This window comes from Lygodium microphyllum, chromosome 13 (genome assembly GCF_053477565.2).
Source record: "Lygodium microphyllum isolate KBCC chromosome 13, Lygodium_microphyllum_v1.1.10, whole genome shotgun sequence".
In the NCBI taxonomy this organism is placed as follows: Eukaryota; Viridiplantae; Streptophyta; class Polypodiopsida; order Schizaeales; family Lygodiaceae; genus Lygodium; species Lygodium microphyllum.
In genome coordinates, this window is record NC_141147.1 from 81,554,777 (window position 1) to 81,577,175 (window position 22,399).

A 22,399-nucleotide genomic window follows, 5' to 3' on the forward strand; every position below is an offset into this window, starting at 1 on the left:
GAATGAAATGATTTGTGAGACATGTTTATATTACTAAGTCATTGTGATTAGCTACATATCATTTTTTTTAAAAATCAACAAATTGAAGGCCATAAATACCTTTTAACAGTTATCGGTTCTTGAATATTCCATATATGTGATTTTCTACCCTAACCCACAACAATCTTGTTGGTTATATGTTATTTTTATAACACCTCCAATAGCTTGAGTGCATGATAAATCAATGTCCCTAACATGGAAGAGGAGAGCATACAAGTAAGGGAGGAAGACTTGCAGGAAGTGGAGAATGAGGAGGGCTTGCAATAGGTGGAGGAAACAAGCTTGAGAAATCCATCACAACTAGTAGAGAAGAGGGGTGTACATGAATTTTTTATGAGTGAAATAGACTTGTTTTTTTGGAGACCTCTACTTAGACCTTCTAGTGTATGTCAAGCTATGTCAAGATGAAGTTATGGAGCCACAGAACCAATCATATTTATGATAGATTATTGTTAAAGTCATGGATCCCTCACTTATATTGGTACTTTATTATATGTGTTTTAAATTTTGTGCAAGTCCACACATAGGTTGTTATTGTACTTCACTTTGACCTCTAAATTGAATTAATTATCATCTCTTTTTGGTTATGTAAATCACCACACTTGGTTTAGAGATTATCATGAGCCGATAGTACATAGATGAGGAGTTGGAGTAGATTTTGTGTCTGCATCTTCAGATCAAATGGTGTGCTCTAAAGACGGAGTAGATGTTGAGTTGTCACAGTCGACATCCTCACATTCTACCTCAATATGCTCTAACACATTCCTCTCCAAGTCAACTCTCTGGGTTGCCCACAAAGAGAGGATCAAGTATGCCTCTCTCAATTGGTATAGGTGGCAACTACAATGGATGTTAGGGAGACTCAAAGGCTATATCTACTCGTTGCACTAGGACTAGCTCCTTAGGATGCTACAAAGATGAGGATGCTATGACCCCACAATTGATTAGTACTCCTCCTCATTCGAGATGCTAGGGAGGGTGAATCTGATGGTTGTTGCAAAAAGATATATGCTTTGTCCCTCTCTTGTTGATGAAGTGGATGCTCATCACCCATATTGGCTATACCCATAACATTGCCACTCCTGTGATACCAATATTTTCTCAACCATCTCTAGGGGGTGGCACTCCTATAGCTGCCACTCCTATAGTTACTAATGTAGAAAAATCTCCTGGTTATGTTGAGTAGCATACTCCCATGTGGGAGAGGATGCATATTAGATCAATCTCACAAAGCTAGGGTACTTGGTGTGTAGTTTGATCCAAAACTATTATCTAAGGAGGTATATGTGAATTATCTATCCAACCACATTGTTCTAGTTTTGGGTAAATGTATTATTTGAAATATAGATCCAAATACATGAATTGACATGAACTAAGACAATGTAACTCTCTCTAATATTCTCCCAATTGTCATTGAATGTTATCTTTGATAACCTTTGACTTAAAGGCCGAGATAGTTTCATCATCAAGTGTACTACCAATCCATGAGTAAATGGAGATGGTGATGAGCTCTTCAAATATTCTATATGCTTGTGCATTCTCTAGGAAAATGTATGTTACAAAGTTTAAAATGATGTAAGATTATCTGGGTAAATAAAGTTGCCAAATTCTACATATATGACAGTACATATACTCATCGATGACTCCAACAATTCCCATCCCATACTTCTTGATGGGAACACATCTTCTTAAGGTTCTCATGATTAGTCTTACATTCCATTGATATAAAAACAATGTAAATAAAAGGCATGTTCTTCATGTGTCATGAGATGGAAAATACTTATGCATAGAGGACACCAAACAAAGTTCTTTATGCATGTTGAATGTTTGTGTACCATCTTTTATCCTAAAGTATGAAAACCTGTCCTTTCCAATGAAATTTAATATCTACTCTTTTGTTTGTTGGTCTTGTGAGGACTTTACAAGGTGGATTATTTTATCCAATTATGGAGCTTTTACAATGTTCTTGGACATCATACATTATCTGCTCTTATATCGTAGAATGTGCATGCTTAGGCATGCCTACATAGAGATGGTCACCTAGAAGAATCCATGGAAGAAGATTGAAGATCACCTAGAAGGATCCATGAAAAGAAATTTAGATAGTGGAAAGAAATGATGTTAGAGTACAATAAAGGTGTTTAAAAAAAAGAGGGTTATAGATTATGGTGAAGGCTCCAAGAAACAATGAATCTAGGAGATGAACACACACAAAAATATATGAATAACCAAGTTTTCAAATGTCTAGTAAGGCAAACTTTCTACTTTTAAGTCTTGGAGGCAACCAAGAGACAATTGTTTATTATCACATGAAGGGCACTATGAAAAAAAAAAGAGATGCAAAAAACATCACATCAAAATATAAAGATTTTGGCTAGAAGTGCCTCAATAGGATAAGTTTAAAGGCACTCACCTTTTGAAAGAAGTAGATGAAGATTTACTGAGTTAGTTTAAAGCCATTTGACATTTGACTACACATGGCATTGTCTTATGTCTATTCCATTAATATTTTTATTTTACTAAAAGCTAATCAAAGAACCCATTTGAGGTGTTTTTGGATCTAATGGTAGAGGCCAAACACTATCCAACCAATAAACCAACACTGCACGTAAGGTAAGTTTGTGAGCATAGTGATGTACAAAATGTTGATTTATAGTTTCTAAGTTCATGCCATTAATGAAAACCATTCTTTGGTTATTGATGCTGGTACTTACACACAATCTGAGTTTTTTCATCAGAAAATTAAAACAATTAAGTGCTCCACTTCATTTTGTAAGGCTATGTGTACAACTATAAACACATAGACCATCCTATCCTAAATTTGTATTGCATATAATGTGTGGTTTTTTCAAGTACCCTGGTCAATGAAATCAGAGGGATGAGTGTCCAACCCTAGGGATGTTCTCTTTGGTAAAGTCTAGTACCATGTTCTTAGCATGCAAGTCCCAATGGATGATGTTGGCACTATGCACAGCCTTCATCCCATCCACTAGTGCATGAATTATGTTTGGCATATTATTGATAACGCCCACAATCCTAGCTTTCTCCTCTGCATTGGGCACCTTGTCAGGATTAGGGTTGAATCCCACTGATGGCTTGCACAAGCGCTCGATTGTTCTTCTATATCTACATTCCTTGAAATGACCCCACATCAATACATCATTCAATATATCACCATTGAATAAGGGGAAGACCGTAACCCAAGGGGCCTCAAAAGTGAAGGCAATGCATCACACAATCGATGCATTGACCTTTTGCATCCCACGCTCCACTTGAAACTGTTGTAACTTGGCATTATTAAAGCCCTTGTACATTTTGGCACAAAATTTCAAATCTAAAAGAAAATAACTGATATTATCTATTGTGACTTCCACACACTGCCCAAAGGAGCCTTCACACCGATGTCTCTATCTAGCTTGATTGCATCAAAAGGAATGCCAATTTTTTGCGCACATTGGTGATTCCTCAATGTCCACCACATAGTTCTTGCCCCCGATGGATCATCTTGCTGTCTTGTGGAACCGGGACTAGGACTTGCACCTATTGTAGTCTTCAAACACTTTGGCAGAGAAGAGGCACCAGACAAGTCCTTCACCCGCTTTGAACATGCCACCTCCTCTCTCTACTTTGTGTTCCACAATGCCAACTTCTCATTTGATACAAATGATGGTGCTAACTCCCTAAGATCTTCAAGCATCTTAGGGGTGTTTCGAAGCAATGTGTGAAAAAGATGCAAGTTCTTCTCAGGATCCATGACTGCATCAATAACTAAGTGTGAAAGCCCTTGTTGTTGCAACAAGGCATGCATAGCTATACATGCTCAATTGCAAAATTTGACAAAGGCAACATCGTTGCTATTAATGAATGATATTTTCTCTTCTGTACTGGACGATATGGCCTCTATCAAGCAAATGCAAAGTGATTTGGCAACATTAAGAGCCATCTTGATAAGGCCAATTCCCCTCAGTCTATGACAAATGAAAAAAAGTGTATAAGCATGTCACCCAAGACCTTGCTTCCCAATCATAAGTTAGATTGCATCACTTGAATATAAAAATTTGATAAACAATCCTTGATTAAAAGCAAAATTACATGATATCAATCTTGGGTTATGCTAGTGTTGTATATAGACTTCAATTGAGTTAAATTTGCATGATATCATTTAGACATTGAACAATGAAGATACAACATAGATTGCATCAAGTTGTTTTCTCATGAAACCATATATATACAAAAAGATTGCTAGAGTTTTAGAGATCTACACACATGAGGACACTTTATGATTGAGTGTATGACCTAAATGCCCATCCCATCAAGCAACACCAAACAACTAGCATGTTAGGACATTATGTAGCCAAAAACACGACCAAATGTCCATCACTTATTTATTCATTTATAGCCCATCAAGCCATATCTAACCGAATTCATGACCAAGTGCCCATCCATACCCAAGGGGAAGGGAGGGTGTCATAATCAAAACGACACATCTATGCCGATTTCATGATACAATGCCAAGTCAATTGTGACATACTTGTCAAAAGACACTCACTTGTCGACTTCACGACTGAGTGCCTACTTGACAAGCACCTTTCAGCCCTACACACACACACACACACACCCATCACGAGACAAGTATCATGACATGTATACGTCGAATACCCAACACATGCCAATCCACATATCTCACAAGTGACTACAAAATACATACGCACATACATGCACACACATACATGCACACGTCGTGAAAAGAAAGGACTATCTCATGACATGCATACGCCAAATTCACGACGCATGCCAATCAACGGGCCTCTCCCGCACCATACTACCTACTTTCTAATCTTTTTTTAATGGTATTCTTGAAAAAAATTGGCATGTGGTAAGGTATCCTACTGTTAATGATAAACACCACCTTGCATTAGCATTAAGTCCCAATCCAATCCCTATGTGGTTTGCTTCAAAATTCTTGTGTGTACTTAAAGTTGTTTCAAGATTCCCTTACCTTTGAATAGCATAGAACGAATTTGTGCTAACAATGCTTTTTTAGATTCATTGCTACCTTAAATGAAATCGGTTGCCAAAAAGTGTGAGCTACAATCCACCTAAGTGAGATGCATGACTGAGTCTTTGTCTAAGTCTTTGTCTAAGTCTTTGTGTTTCAGACTTGGTTGTGCATGTTGTGTTTCCTCAGTGCAAACCTTAACATATCTTCACAACACCTACAACACTTGCTTCTTTTTTCTCACGTGGTTCCTCCAAAAGACACCAAAGAAAACTTCATGGCCATCTACCAATTTTGCATGAATGCCTTTGAGATGATATAGTGTGGGTCTTATGGGTGTGTCATGGAGCACAAACATGGATTCTACAAACTCTCTACGTTGGTCTAGCTGGCCAATGACCTCATTGAATGGAAAACAAAGGAATCTAATCAAGATGATCCCAATGTGTTAACCTCTCCCTAAAGAAATCCAATCTTCTCAATCATTTGACACCTCACATTACCAATCCTCGAGTTGATTCAGTAACCCAACCTTAAAGTAGCCAACCATCAAAGACTAGTGCAATCACTGTCTTACTCATTTGACTTTATTTTGGCTACTCAATAATTAAAATACTTCAATATGTATTTTCACATCTCAATAGTTCAATTGCAATAGCAATTTCACCTTTTAGGATAGCTATACATGTTCAAGGATAAACTTCAAATCCAAGCAACTTTGCACAAGATAGGACTACTGAAAATAGGTACGCACACAAATTTGGAAAGTGTTTTATTATTCACTTCTCACTCAAAACCATGCCATGATTATGTCATTAATAAATAATTCAAACTTGCAAAAGTCATTTCTTGTACCTTCTTTGTTGTTGTTGATGAAAATGAAGAGGAAAGCAGCAGTTTTGCAAGTGAGTAGGCAAGCAAATGGGCTTCCAGCTCAGAATGCAAAATAGTATCTTTAAATTGCCCATACATGACATCTCTTGTGGTAGTTCCAGCAACAACCACCCCAATAGTTGTATCATGAGCACCTGCTTCATTATCACCTTCTCTAGTAGCTTGAATTCCTTATTGACCAAGCTCTTTGCCCTAGAACTGGGGATGTCTACCTACTCCGTTATACACATGAGGTAGCTGCTACACCTGCCTGACTCTACGTGATTGTCCTCTCGTCCTAGATCTGTAGCAGCCTGAAGTGTAGCTCTAGTGTACAAAGCCGACAGTGTACCCTTAAGGTAGCTCTGATGTCCACTGCAGATTTCAAGCCGCTCAAGGTCGACAGGATTCAGAAGCTCTGCATCGTCGTTGCCCATGTCCACGCCACCATTACCATCAAACTCAGGGTTGCCATGCTGAAAGTTGTCATGTGTGGATTTAGGGCTAGGCCATTTCCTTGATGAGGGGTGCCTAGGGGGCTTATTGCTATGGAAGTCGATACCAAAACCGTGCTAAACCTTGTGGAGGGGGGCGAATGTCCTGGCAGGAGGCCATTGGATGATCGAAGAGCATAGAGGTGAACACGCACAGGGGAGGTGGTGTTAGCGAAGGCAATGGTTTGGGGGTAAAGATGTGTGAGATGACCTAATGGTTGTGCTTCATGATGATAGGCTACAATCACATGCCTTACCATGTTTAGGGTTTATTAATGCTTGACAGAAACCTGTGTAAAAGGGTTGTTAATGCCTGATGAAACAGTCTTTTTAATGTTTTTGTAATCGCCCTTTTTCATGTTGTTTCTAATGCCAATTTGAACGTTGTGTCAAGCATGATTAATGAATTTGCTAAACTACTTAAGACCATGGTTGGATTGCTTGCTTGATACTTTTCCTGCTACTTGCTAGTCTACTATGACAACATTACCACGTGCATTCTTGCCTAAGACCAAGCTTTGGAAGGCTTGCTCAAGGTCATGATTGTGTAGACTTGTTTTAAGACCTCAACTTTGTGCTGCCTATCTACTACTACTACATCACCACTTTCTTGCTTGTTTAAGATCGAGACAATGCTTGCTTAAGACTAAGATTGTGTACGCATAAGACGAAGACTATGTAGGCTTACTCAAGACTCACCATAGCCATGCCTACTTAAGACTACAATTACTTGTCTAAGACCACAAATTGATTACTTGATTGCCTAAGACTAAGGCTTTCCTAATAGGTGGCATGGAGAAACACAAGAATTAGATTTAACAACTTGCAAAGAATGTTTAAAGCTATATGTGCTAGAGAGCTCAATAAAAACATTTTTGGAAAGGGAAGGATTTGATTTGGTGGTTTCTTGGAGTATCACCAAGAAACAAACAATCGAGAAAATTTGATCTTGAAGCCATTCAAGATGAAGTATGAAAGTAATCAAAATATTTCAAGGGTGTTGACTTGGCCGACTTCCTTATGCTAGCAACCCAAATCTCCTCCCATGTTCCTTCCAAAAATAAAATCCCTTTCCAACCTCTTTGGCTCCCCTTGCCTTGAGATTGGCCTCTACACTTGTATGAGACCACTCCTATGAGTCATAATACTATCCATGATTTTGCCATAGCAACTAGTAGCTTGCCCTTTACCTCTACCTATGTTAGAGGAGAGTGCATTTTTTGAATTGTTCTTGCTTCATGACAAAGATGTATTTTTTGTGGTTAGAATTGCTTGTGCTCCTCACCGAGGTCAATTAGTTGTGAAAAATTAGCTGAAATTTTAAGAGTGAAAGCACAACCAGGAGCAAGAGATATGTAGGTTCAAGCAAGAGAGAGCAAGACAGTGTGTGGGAACTCTAACAATCACAACGATGACCTACCTTCCCTTATTCTATTGTCATAGAAATAATAGATAACAAAATGGCAATGATGGATGGCCACAAGTGTGCATATCGTAAGTACAAGAAAATGTAGACAGCTCGGCACAAGTAGCCTTTAGTCCCCCAACAACCTCCCACTTAAAGGAGAATATTCCTGAGTATAGAGAAAACAAGAAAAATAGTGACAAAGTACAATGTATACATCGAAGTACAACAAGACAAGGAATAAATGCCATTTTATCCTACGCACATGCTATGTCAGGTCTAGTAGCTAGCATAGTATACATCAAGCTATCCACCACTGCAAATGTATGCACGAACTTTGCTATCTCGGCCTTCTCATCATCTAACTGGGCACAATATGCTTGATTGACCTTCACATGAGAAATTAATGGTGGGTAGCCAATCATCTTACCACTCTATATATGGAACCTCTCACGGACTTTACAAATGTACTCCTTCTATGATAAGTAAAGAAATCCCTTAGATCAATTACACATAATATGCATACCAAGGATATGAGAGGCATATTCCATGTCCTTCATCTCAAAGCTCTTCTTGAGTTGAGTCTTCAAACCATCTAGCTCATCATGAGCACTCCCAAGAATTGGCATGTCATCAACATATAACACCAAAATGATAATAGGCCTTCTTCACATAAAGAAATAGATCTGTATCACTATGAAAATAACTCTATAAAAGCATACAGACATCAGACTTATGATACCATTCCCTAGGCAGCTACTTAAGTCCATAAATACTCTTTTTCAACTTGCACACTATGTATTTCTTGTCCTTTTCCTCAAATTCCTTAGGTTGCTGCACATAGATTTCTTCATGCAGGTCATGATGTAAGAAAGTCGTCTTAATATCTATCTTGTACAAGTCTATATACATCTGTGCAACCAAGGCCAACACCAAGAAAAGGGTTATCATCTTGACCACCGGGAGAAGATCTCATCAAAGTCAACTCCATTTTCCTATTTAAAATCCTTAGCAATCAAGCATGCCTTGTATACTAGCTTAGGGCGACTAGGGGTGCTCTTCAACTTATACATCCACTTGTATGGCAATGTATGTTTACCATCTAACAGGAAAACCAAATCCTATGTATGATTTTTCTACAGTGAGTGAAACTCGGATTGCAAGACTCTCTTCGAGAGTAACTATCACCTCTACACATAGCCTCCTCATAAGTGAGGGGCTCACCTGAATCTGTCACCAAAACCGAATGAATACAGAGCTCAAAATGATCAAGAGGACGTGAGGCTCTAGTATTGCATCTCAAAGTTGGGTGTATGATCTATATGGCATGTCCTCTCAGTCTATCATCATGATTTTGCACAATTGGTAGATTTGGCCACTACATCATTCTCTATTGCAAGTTGTCTAACTAGGGCTAGCTGTACTATAACAAGAGGCTCTTCTTAAAAGATCACCTTGTGTATCTTAACTACCTGCTCTCGTCTCATGGAATATAACATCATGGCTATAAAAAAACCTTTCGAGCCTATGAATCCCAAAGGCGATAACCCATCTTATCTTCATCACCATATCCAAGAATGATGCATTTGACAAACCAAATCCAACTTATTGTGTTCATCTTTGGGAATCTTGCAAAAAGCCTCACATCCAAAGACTCACCCTCGCAAGTGTGCATACAAGGGAGGTTTACTAGACCATACCTCCCTTACAACTCTACCACCAAGAGCAATGCATGGGAATTTATTAATCAAATGAACAATAGTGGTAACTATCTCAGCCCAAAAGTCCTCTAGTAAGCTAGCCTGACTAAGTATATTGTGAACACTTTCCTGAATAGTCTTATTCATGTGCTTTGCAATAGCATTCTAAGGTGGGGTGGTATAAAGGGTAGTCAACTGATGCTTAATATTCCTCTCATCACAAAACTGCTCAAATGCCTTAGAGATATTCGCCCCCAAGTGTCAGATCTTGTGGGCATTTCACCCTATGCCTAAACTAGTTCTCAACCATAGAAAAGAAAGCATTGAAAAGTGGATAACATCTCTAATTTTTTCTTGATATGGTAGGCCCAAACCTTATGCAAGTAATTATACTATGAGACACTACATCTCGAGTAAGAAGCTAGTTCAAGACCTCTTGTGCTTTTGCAAGTGCACCACATTTGCCATACCTATCCACAAGAGCATTTCTGAACACAATCTTGCCCTCCAACATCTGCAATCTAACAATCTCATTATGAGTTTTTTTAACACTTGTCAGCTGCTCCTATGGCATCACATGCTTTCAAGGCATAGCTAATCATGACAATGGCCTCTTCACCATGCCCACGGTCAACATATCCAGCCATGAGTGCCTTCCAACAGAATGCATTTTCACAACTGATGGCTTATCAAATACTTGTTCTTCTGCTGAGAGTCGCATCTGCCATACATACCAACCATCGCACTGCTTGCAAATAGCTCCTTGTCAAACACACTCTAAAAAACATCACCATGCAACGTCGTCCTTTATCTAGGCATGTGAAACGCCACGAGACTTCAAGAAAAGGACAAAAATTACATCATCCACAAACATATCTTGCTCTTGCATCTCCTCAAAACATTGTAAAGCCTTGTCATCCTCATGATTCTCACAATATGCCTTCATCAGTTCGGTCCGTGATATAGCATCTCCTTTCAGCATGCTGTTGAAAACACATGACCTTTTGCAAAAGAACCATACCTCCCATACATGTCTACCAACACATTTCCTATTGTAGGATCACCTGAGTTCTTGATCTCAGTATATATTTCCTAGCCTACTCTCTTAATGCCCCCAAGGTCCCACAAGCTTTTGAATACATGACAAATGTAATAGCATATGTAGGTATGCTTTGCACCTACATCATTTTGTAACATCTCAACGCTTCTTCACAAGGCCCATGTTCTACATACCCGGCGAGCATGGCATTCCATGTGACCACATTTGGAACTAGTAAATTGTCACAAATACTAGTTGTACTCCTGCAAGGGAGTAGCATTTCTAGTACATGTCCACAAACTGGCCACATACAAATCCCCTTCCAAGCCCCTCAAAATAATATTCTCATAGTTAGAAGCCTTTGTAAGATTAAACAGTGATGGCATATAGCCTGGATGTGCTACAGTTGTCATTATAATCAAAATGATACAAACATGGTAGCCAATTTTCAGAGTGAGTTGCTATTTATACTACAATGGAAACACTTATCATAGTGAAGGCATATGGTCCAAGTTTATTGAAATCTTACCTTGCTTAGTTTAATCGGTGAAGTTGTTCAATGGTGGATGTGGGGGCACACTGTTCAATGCAAGACGTGGGGGCACAATGGGTGGCTGGGGCATGCTGAAGGTTGATGAGGAAGGTCATCCACGTAGACTTTATCCTAAAGAACTGGCTTAGGAAGACCACACACAAGACTACACAGTAGAGAGGGCAGCAGAAAATGACCCGAAGATGACGTATTGGAAGGCCTTAAGAAAATGACATGGTGAATACCAAGTCAGTGTGAAGACCACCATTGCAGCACATCATAAGTAATGCATGACTAGGAGAGAGAGAGAGAGAGAGAGAGAGAGAGAGAGAGATTGGTTTTGAGAAAAGGGAGGGAAGACTTTACAAAAAAAGAAAAAAAAAGGAAGAAGAGAGGGGGGGGTGTGTTTGTATATGAGAGAGAGAGAGAGGTGTGTGTTTTTGTTTGTGTATGTGTGTGTGTGTGTGTGTGTGATTTTAATTTGTGCTTTTTAATTTTGAGAGAGAGTGTGTATGGGTTGATTATCATATAGAGAGAGGGGGTATTTGTTATGAATCATGATGAAGCAAGATGATATTATGGCAGCCATGTAGTGGGTTGTGGATAAATACATGCATGCATGCTGATTGTTGCTGGTTACGGGCCCATGTTGGCTTTGAGATGGAAAAAGGTAATGCAACATCTTATCAAAGCATTTTAGAGCTTCATCATTGTGACCATTTTGCGCATTTCCTACAATTAGTGATAGTCTTAATTCTCTCAAAGCTAAGCATCAAAGAGAGACTATCACATTTATTTAGAATGAAAATAGATGCACCTTTACTAGGATATACTTATGTTTTCCACAAGCATCTCTCAGTGCTAGCCGAAGTTGAGCCCAAGAGTGTTGTTGATTGGTCCTAGTGTGTTGCTAAAATCTTGGATGCAGAAATGGAGAAAGTCCTTGGCACCTTTTTAAAATTAGCTTGCTCTTGGATAAACCATTCATTGAAGGGGAGGTATTATTTGTGCTCAAGTCTATAAAGAGGGGAAGTCCCTGAACATTTATTGGTTTTAGGTAGAGCTTTGTCTTGCTTTGCAACTTTCAAGATGCATGCTTCAAAGATGTGACTAGCTCAAGTTATTGGACCATGAGTACCTCAAACCTTTTGGTTCTAAGAATTGTGTATATGTATGTATAAATACAATAGTAGATGTAATGTTGAGTAATGTGTGTATGTGGAGGGGTGTGCGTGAGTCGTGTATGAGTATGTAAAGGAGCAAGGATAAGTAGTATGTGACATGTGTCTATGTACGTACTGTGTATGAGTACATACGTACATGTGACAAATGTTTCTATATATATACCATAACTTATAAATATGTGGCGAATGTTTCTATATATATCCCATAACTTATAAATACTGTGGTGAATTTAATATATTTCTTTCAATATTTGTTTCGCATGAATGGCAAAAGAGCCTTCAAAATCTCGATATACCTTAGAAATGTTGGCTAATAGAAAAATTTGGAGTTATAACTCAACCTACTCGAGTTTCGAAAAAAAAAATCGAAAAAATAAAAGTATACCCATTTGGCGACATATAGCCACTAAAATCATCTATGGTGGGTATGTATGTGTGTGTGTGTGTGTAGATATATATATATATGTATATATATGTGCATGTGCACAAACACCCCCCTCTCAAATCATAATGTACATTTTGTAATGCATTTACATGGAGAGGTGCATGTAGTTGTAACTCATAAGGTATCAACCAGTGCAAATGAGACTCAACATATTATTAAAACTCAATGCAATCACATTCCAATATTTGTATTTAATGTTAAATGCACTAAAATGTTCAGTCTTTTAATGTTGAGATGTTTGGATTTTCTAGGCATTTTAGAATTCTAACATAATTCAATATTGATGCTTTTAGGGGCACTTCCAATGGTGTGTTCCCCTTGTTCAAAATTTCTCATGCACACTCCAACTGCTAGAATAAATGCAAGTATTCAACCCATAAGTTCTAGGGCATTCTATCGAGTTGCTATTAACACCATCACATCATCCTACTATTGAGTACTTCCATTGATATGTTTGTCCCATGATTTGCTTGCTTGCCCCAAAGAGAGCTCCCAATTTTGAAGAGAAGAAACTAAGAGGGGAGTTGCAAAGTGATGAATGGTAATTCTGATATACCTTGCTTACTCTCTATAAAATGGCTCTAAGCCATGACACGTGCAAGTCGAATTGACTTGCATGAGTCCATAGTGTTAAGCCTTCACTGCATGATGGACCATGCATTTTAACTTCTACTTTGACTGCATTGGGAGCACCCTCCCCAAAAATGAGGGTACTTTGTTAACTATCTCAAGTTAAGACAATGTGTCATACTACTTCCTACTTGCTCTCCTTCTCAACATTCCTCTCTCTCTCTCTCCATTTTATGCACCTATCATCATGCATTAATTTTGTGGTCCAAAACTCAATCTGCAAGGGGATGGTTCACCCTTGCCCTCAAAGAACTGCATATGCATTGCACATGGCTTGGCCCATAAGCTTTTTTTGTAGCTTGGGGATAGCTTGTTGTCAAGCTATTGCTCATTTGTAGTGCTTTTGAGTTTGGACTCTACGTATAGGTAGCTAATGCCTATGTATGGTATTTTGAACTCAATACATGCCTTATCGTGTAGCATGTCTACTTATACTCTCATAATATTTTGGACTAGAGCCAAGTAAGGTTTGTTGATAGCTTGTCATGTAAGTAAAATTCTACTTATATAACACTCTTGATGGAGCACACTAACATTGCCCTATGCCAACGATAATTGGCAATCACCAATGCCTATGATATTTTGGATATTTTTACAACGCTGATGACCATCATCTCTAACCCCATCCATTCTTTGCCATTATCTTCCTAGTATCACATCGGAGTGACGACAATAAAAGCACGATATGATCAAGTCATGCACTTTAATAGTGATGTCTTTTGAATTAGTATGAATGGAAGTTTCCCCCACAATGGGGATCCGATATGGTAATTGGTAGAGCCAGTTCAAATGTATCTGGTATCACCAATTAGACTTGGTCTTTATTTGATCAGGATGATGTGATCGCGTACTCCATCAAGAGTACATAAAATATGTTCTTCGTGACATGCAGATGCTTGTGAGAGTGCATACATTTACCTTCCATCGTAAAGTTTGAAATTGGTTCCAGGAAAAGAATCCTCCTCGTTGATAGTTGCAGGAGAATCAACCGCTGCTTCCATGTTTGATCAGTCGAGGTCCATCTTCTGGCTCTTGGATTGAGATTAATGATGCTTGTTTTGACAGTGTTCCTCTAAACTGTTTTGACTGTGTTCTCTAATTAGTAAAAGCTTGCGATGGTCTTACAACATGGATCAGTACTCTCATCAACTAGATGGCTGCAGGTCCGAATTGAGACTGACGCTGATTGCCTGCATTGCTGGGAAGGGAAATGAATGGCGTTATTGGTTGGGAGATACGTAAAACTAATCAGACCAAACGGCAAATAAGAAGTGCACATTCAAGACTATGGATTAAGGTATTGTTTATAACTAATTGGTTTAAGGAGACAAGTAAAACTGAGTAGAGCAAACAGTAATTAACAACTGCACATTCAAGACTATACAAGATATTGTTATGACTGTTTTCTCTAGAAAATTATAGTGATAATGAATAATGTTTCGCCCATGAAATAAAAAAAGCAAATGTGTCAATGTGATTGTGCTTTTCATATTCAGATTTCAGGCTCTTCTGTCATTTGTGATGGGCATGAAAGTATGCAATATACCAGCACTACTGTGCACATCTGTCAATATGAGAGAGAGAGAGAGAGAGAGAGAGAGAGAGAGAGAGAGAGAGAGATTTACCAGCAGATGACACTGATGTAGGCAAAGGGACCAATCCAAGCTGTTGCTGCTGATGAAGATGCAAGCTAGAATGGCTTGGGGCGATAGTTGGTGGAAGCTGTATCAACTGAGAGGAGCTGGCTGAACTAGCTCCTCCTATGCCCACATGGGCTGGGTACAAGGGAATGCCGGCACTGCTATTAGTCACTTGTTGCTGGTAGCGATGAGCTACAGATGATGCAGCTCCAGAGCTGGCCTGGCTCATCTTACTGTATGCAGAACTTGTACTGCTGTTGCTGCTGCTGTTGACATTATGCATCGCAATGGTTCCGGTATATTGCGGATGCAGCTGCAAATTGCTGAATTGCGTGCCATATTGATGGCTTGAATTGTATGGATACACATTGGGATTCCCCCCTGCATATATCTGCTGATGATGACCATGCCCTCCTGATCCCCCATATTGACTGGTACTCCCATACAGTGGATTGTACATCCCTGCTTGCATTGCAGCCCACTGTAGTTCATGTAAGCCATCAGAGAAAACATTATTCCTTCCTTCTTTATCCACATCAATAAAAAATTCACGAGCCATAGAATTCGGGCCAAGATCAAAACTGGAACAGAAGTAGGTTTATTGTCACACTTAAAACTATGCTTATAGAGATTCCTTAACCGATAAGACTTTTATCAATGTAGCAGAACCACACCGTTTGATAACCGTAATGATCTGGTGAATATGGCGGGAACCTGTGGAACAGAAACACAGAAAGGCCCGATTTGAAAAAGAAAGGATAAGCACAATCACCTGGAGAAGAGGGCAAAACATCTTTTTCAAATCCCAAAAAAGAAAATCTGTCAGGCAAAAGAATCACCATTTTGTCCCCACTCTCTAGTATCTTTACAAATCTAATATACAATTAGGAACATCCTTGTTGTTTGAGCTCTCTTTGTCATCTTATCTTATGTAATTATTATGGTGCTATAACTGGAAAGGGGTTACCAACAGTCCAGACTTCTCCTTATTACTTATCTTATGTTCTCAGAATTGAGATATTCAATTAGCATTCTTAGTTGCACTAAGTTAGATAATGTGATTGTATTAAGCAGCTGATGAAATGTTAAACAATTAGGTTTGGAGGTTCATACTGCCCATATCTTTAAGCGTACCCATAAATCTGATAAGCAGGTGCTGGAAAACCATAGTGTTGAGGGAAGACTGGGCTCCCAAGAAAGGTGGGTCCAAGGGCTGATGATGAGAATGAAGATCCTTGATGATGAGAGCTAGGAGAGAATGGTGGCACAGCAAGACCCATCATACGGTTGCCTGCAGGATCATCATTATGGATAGTTAGTATGATCGAGAGAGAGAGAGAGAGAGAGAGCACTTTATAACCCTGTCTTATCTTCTCCCTTGGGTCTTGTGCTTTTGGCACTACATATTGCATAAAGAACAGAGGGTGACAGGGTGTTGATACGAAACTTGGTACGTTAAAATATGGTTTATATCAAACTTTAAGGTGGTACAATGGATCATGGTTTTATTTACTTCTTAGAATCCTGATCAGGGGTCTCCCATTATTATTGCCATGTTTATCTTGATGCTTGGTCTATTGCAATCTCTAAAGTTAAACTTCCAACAAGATTGTCTTTTGAAATGTGAGCAAAACCAATGTAATAGCAAAGTCCGAGGCAAGCCACTACATATGTGTGTGTGGAACTGAGTTTACATTTTACCCTACCCAGTAAATGTAGATGTGGAGGATAAGTTGAGGCCCGAGATCTATTTGCTCCAAAGGAAGCCAGATTGCAGTTTGTCCGCCGCCCATCGATCACCGGTGTCGCATCCATGCAGGCCTTCTTGGCAGACTCAGCATCACGGAAGGTTACCTGCAAGAAGACAACTTTAAGGCAGCCTGCATAGCCCTGATCATATAAAACTGCAAGAAAGTAACTTAAGGAAACCCCACATGACATGTTTGCCTGATCCAACTGATAAAAACCTGCAAGAAGGCACTTAAGGCAACCTAGAATAATGCCCGATCCTACTTATGGCAAAAGTCAATGATGCCCAAGGAGGCACTTAAGGCTCAATCCTACTAATAAACACCTGGAAGAATAATTATGCAAATATTTAGGGTAACCTCAACTACATCTGCAGAAATGCACTACTTTAGTACCAGATAGTTGAGAACCCCTTCTGAGATAATCTTGTCATGTAGACATACATGATTCTTACCATGGAGACATACATGGTGGTTATCATGTAGACGCACACGATATTGAATCCTCATTGAAACACATGCAGACAGAAGTCGAATTATAAGAGGGAGAGATCATTAGATGCTCACAAATCCATAGCCCTTGGAGCGACCAGTACTCTTATCCATAATCACCACTGCCTCCAAAATCTCCCCATATTGCTCGAAATGGCGCCTCATGGTGTCCCTCTGTGTCTCCCAAGCCAAGCCCCCCACGAACACCTTCGTATAGGTTGTGTCCCCAAACTGCCCGTTCGAATTATTACATGGCCCAGTAGCACAGCTAGTACTGCTGCTGCCGCCGTTGTTGGCATGGGAAAGATTGTCATTGCTCGATCCAGCGCTACTGCCGTTTGAAATAGCTGCAGTCGACTGCTCTCCCATGATCTCTGCTGAGACAAAAGCCTTATATCGTTACTGCAGAAGATGAGTCAGTTATATGTATAGAGTACTGCAGGCAATATGACAATCTGATATTCTGAATCAAGGAAGCGAGAGATGCAGCAGGAGATTTAGTGTGTAAGGGATGAGGATAGAGATGATGGTGAGCTGTGGGGGAAGGTTGGGTGCTGCAGGAAGTAAGGTGGGAGGTGCAGGAGGAGGGGGGGAAGGGAGGAGGAAGAAGGGGGCTTCATGAAAGGATGGAAGCGGGGAGATCTGGGGGGGATGATAATGGCAAGAAGGGGAGAAGAAGAAGAAGAAGCAGCAGCAGCAGCAGCAGCAGCAGCAGCAGCAGCAGCAGCAGCAGCAGCAGCAGCAGAAGGAAAGAAGAAAGAAAGAAGAAAGAAGGAGACGACGACGACTGGATATGGAGGGCAAACGCTTGGGATCGTGAAAGGTAGCCTAAAGAGAGAGAGAGAGAGAGAGAGAGAGAGAGCCGCCGCCAGCGTGGCTCCCGGGCCCGCCACGAGCCATCCTGGCACGCGGGCTGCTCGCCCCTCCGCGCGCCACGTCTGCCTAAACATCGCCCCTCCGTCGCCCGCAGCCTGCCACGTTGGCAGTATGCTTTAGACGTGGCAAAGAAGGAAAACAGCATCTGGAAAGCTGGATTGGGTTTTTATAAATAAATAAATGGATTTCGATGGGGTGCCCGCCTGGCTCCCCGGCCGGCCGACCATCCCGGGCGCCGGGTACATCCGCCAGGGGCCCCTGCCACCTGGCATCGCGGTCAAAAGTTTCAAAGGTGGGAAAAAAGAAAAGTCCAAGCTTTGGGCTTCTCGATTTTCTGCATCTTTTTTGTCTCTTTTCTCTTGGTTTTCCAACTTTAACCTACGCCAATGAGAGGTGAGAGAGAGAGAGAGAGAGGGAGGGAGAGGCTGCGCCGCCCGTTCCCCAGCCGTCAGTATCTCATGTGCTCTCCCTCCCAACCTAAGCCCCCCCCCCCCCACCCCATCACCCAAACAAAACACACACACATGTGCACGCGCACGTACACCCGCACTCTCCCTTAAGCTCCCACCCCATACCCCATGCCCCATGCCCTACCCCCAAATAAGAAAGACGCACATACACATGCATACACACACACATTCTCTCTCTCATACATTATACATCCATTGTAATAAACGTGTTTTAAAAGACAACATTACCAACAAGTTAGCTCATGTGCACCTATATAAGCAGTATAGTAAGCCCTCACACATTACATTAAACACCACTGAAACAATGACAACATCTTCTGAACGTCTCACTTTACCTCATAACCCATTTAATAAGGAATTTCCCACTTGTTGCTACCAAGCTATGAACGTGGCACTTGAAAAGCACACTCCATGTAAAAGAGAAGATATATTGAAATTGGCTTAAACAGTGTGCAAGAAAATATGGATTTGCTTCAATCTAAAGCCAACTCAAGTTTTACAAAAGCCTTCAAATAGCTCTCTGAGAAGGAAAGAAATTTAAACAGTGTTGAAGGAAAGACAAATTTGCTAATTCATTCTAGAGCCGACTCAAGTTTCACAAAAGCCTTCTCAAAACTCTCTCAGAAGGGAAAAAAAAATAACTTCCCAAAATTCTAGTAATAAATTTTGAAAAATTTTACATCGATTCAAATTTCTAGTTTCCTCCTCAATATAAAATAAGAAGGATCCATGTATCCTTCAACGAAAAATATTCTCTAACCCTCAACTTAACTAAAACAATACCTTGCCCCTTTTCTTTAATATGCCAATTTTTGAGATGTTTATCATTAGGCTTCATTCCAATCTCAACAACTCCTAAGGGGAAGGCACTATGAAGCTGCTCAATCACAAGATTTGAACGAGTGACCAACCATTAATCATGCCATTATCGTGGCAATCAAGCTGCCACTCACTCACAAAAATAGCTAGACTTATGAAAGGTGTTTTATGCATGCTTATTAGCCACTACAATAAATCAGGCAATTGTGAAATGGGTGCAACAAGGAAACAGCTTAAGACTAGTGATGTGGCAAAACAAAACAAAGGAGAATATGCTAAGAATCTTGCTTAGGTACCATTCAATGACTTCTTAAGAAGTTTAATATTACTAGGCTCACAAGGGTACTAGTACCTTGATGAACCTCCAAATTTTGTGCTTTTAAAATTTTATATAATATTCTAAAAATAAAAGTTTCAATGGTAAGATTCAAATCCTTTTGACATCACCAGAAAAAAACATTACATGTTTTTAAATTAGGCATACCATAATTGGTGCCTTTATCTTAGCTTCAATGTGTTGATGTGATGAACTCTTGCAAAAACATGGTGTCGTGCAATTTTGAGTTGACATAACAAAAGTGAAGAAAAACCACAAAGAAAACAAAGTACACTCACATATCTAAAATCCATCAACTAGATTGAACTACATTGATGAAGGGAGCTCTTGATACATCGACCTGGCTGAGTCATCAACAACACACTATTCACGGCATTCGGCTAGTCCATGCATGTATTGGTTGATGTCCATCACTTCTCCTAAACCCTTACCCTACAACAACTATAATAAAGATGGCTACTATGTTATGATCATGCGGCATAAGTCGGTCCATGAATCACTCTCACTTCTTTTTTTTATTATATTTCTCTTAGAGTGCTATTGAAACAAGTTCTTAACATGTTCATAAATGAAATTGAAGTTATCTTCTAATCACCTTTCATTCGATTTGAAGAAACCACTGTTTGAATATGTTCATTACTTAATTAGGATTCTAGAGTTGATGTATTCTAGTGGGCAATATGGAGCTTGAGGGACGATTTGGTTTTCACCAAGGCCTAGAAAAGTTAAGCTCAAAATTTTAAGGTCCTACTCATCTCTAAAGGCTAAAGGACTAGTAAAAGTTGTGACTTGGCCCATCCATTAAGAATGATGATCTTATGAGTAACGTATTTTATATATCGGCTTTGGTTCCATGATAAAAAGATACATTGCACTAATTGTTTGCATGCCTTTATGGTGGTGGAATGGTTAGTGCAATCATTAGTTTGAATCACATGGTTCAAAACCCAGAATGCCAAATATGCCTTATGCATCTTAAGTTTGTTGCTATCATGTTAAACCTTTCTTATCCTCCATTTGTGTGTGTGTGTGTGTGTGTGTGCGCGTGTGCGCGTGCGCGTGCGCGTGCGTGTGCGTGCGTGCGTGCGTGCGATTTGATCGTATGAATAACGAGTTACCTACTACTATGTGACGTTGAAAGCAATGGATCAATGGAAGAACCACCTTTTTGCCTACTTGAGTTAACTCAACTCATATCACATAGGTCCAATTTTAAATAATGGTCCATGCATCCTAGTCATTCACTACCAACTAAGTGGCGACTGGCTGAACTCATACACAGGCATGCCTTGGTTCATGTTAGGCTAACATGAAGCCTTCTTGGAACCTTGTCCTACCCATCGAAAGTAGATAGATGGTGAAATGAATTTTAAAAGAATGAACGTCTATTGAAAGTAGGTGGATGGCACAATGGAATAAGAATGCAATCAATAAAAGCAACACCTCTATGAAAAATTGATCTACTCCAAGAATCACATTGACATTGGGAGTATTTCATTTACAATCATGCCCCCTCACATAGATTCAAGAATCATATTGGATACCAAACAAAAAACCTTGCTAAAAATATCACATTGTAGGGAAAACCAACATCTTATCAGCATAGCTCTCTATTCACCTATAGTGCTTTAACCATTAATGGACATTGTGGAGTAATACTGAAGATATCTTCTATCTTGTTGTTCACATTCTTAAATGTTTGGGAGATAATACAAAAATCTTAACTTTGACAATTTGCAAGTCTTTTCCTAGATTATGAGTTTTTCACATCACACTACATGTAATTATAGTTTCTAGAGAAATAAACATAGAAGGTCCTTACTTATATTCCAACTCATTCTCATGAATATCTTCTTATCTAGTTCATGAATTGGTTCACTATCTATTCTACATGTGTTCACAAACAAAATCCTTGAGAATACAAGCTCTTGAATGTTGTATCGTAGTGGATCTAATGAATGTTGTTGGATAGAATAGGGTGAAATTGCATGACATGTAACATATGTGCTCAATTGGATTTGTCTCATCAAGGGTGAAATGACTTGATTTAGTCATGGACAATGAGATCACATTACACATTTGGATTTTGTTGAATGAGTTGTCCTAATCTGCCGCCCCAACTCTACTAGGTATTACTTTATGGTGGATGCACTTGCTTAGGCACATGTAAGCATCAATAGTGTAATAACGATAGCATTAGTTTGATTATGGGAGATGATGTGCACTCAAATAATGAGGTGAAATTTTGTCTTCCTATCTTTGTTGAAACGGTTCATTGTCACAATATGGCCAGGCTCCATAGTATCCAAACTATGCCACACAAATCTCAATTCTCAAACCCTAGATAAAGAACATGTCATGCTTAGTGGCATTGCCCCGGGCTTAAGGGTTTGTTTAACATATGTAAGTGTACCATGTGAGTCCTATGTAATTTATTTTTAAATCCCTTTAATTTGTATACACAAAAGGTCATCATTAAAGAGGATGTTCGAAGTTTCAATAGAGAAAGGGTTATCTTATTAATGGAAAATTCACATAGCAAGGGTCTTTTAAGTAGGCCTTGGACAGAAGTGATAGAGAGGGTTTAGATATAATGAACCACCAGAGATTGTATTGTCTAAATCATCTACAGCATGATAAAGAACATGGGACACCTAGTAGCACTCAACTTTTATAG

At 39.5% G+C, this 22,399-nt stretch overlaps 1 protein-coding gene across 1 annotated transcript; it reads right to left on the reverse strand.

Moving 5' to 3' along the window:
- Positions 1-13,872: 13,872 nt before the first annotated feature.
- Positions 13,873-17,957, reverse strand: LOC148026838 (uncharacterized). Its single transcript, XM_087691377.1, has 6 exons — positions 17,296-17,957; positions 16,687-16,834; positions 16,115-16,271; positions 15,655-15,694; positions 14,966-15,461; positions 13,873-14,538 (listed from the first exon to the last, which is right to left on the reverse strand). The coding sequence occupies exons 1-6, from the start codon at positions 17,587-17,589 to the stop codon at positions 14,486-14,488; spliced, it is 1,188 nt and encodes a 395-aa protein (XP_087547503.1). The 5' UTR covers positions 17,590-17,957; the 3' UTR covers positions 13,873-14,485.
- Between the last annotated feature and the right edge of the window lie 4,442 nt (positions 17,958-22,399).

Coding starts and splice junctions, on each gene's coding strand:
- LOC148026838 (XM_087691377.1), bottom strand. CDS start 17,589: ATGGGAGAGCAGTCGACTGCAGCTATTTCAAACGGCAGTAGCGCTGGA. Junction 16,835..17,295: donor GCTCCAAGGGCTATGGATTT/GTGAGCATCTAA, acceptor GTCTTCTTGCAG/GTAACCTTCCGTGATGCTGA. Junction 15,462..15,654: donor ATCATTACGGTTATCAAACG/GTGTGGTTCTGC, acceptor CATGAACTACAG/TGGGCTGCAATGCAAGCAGG.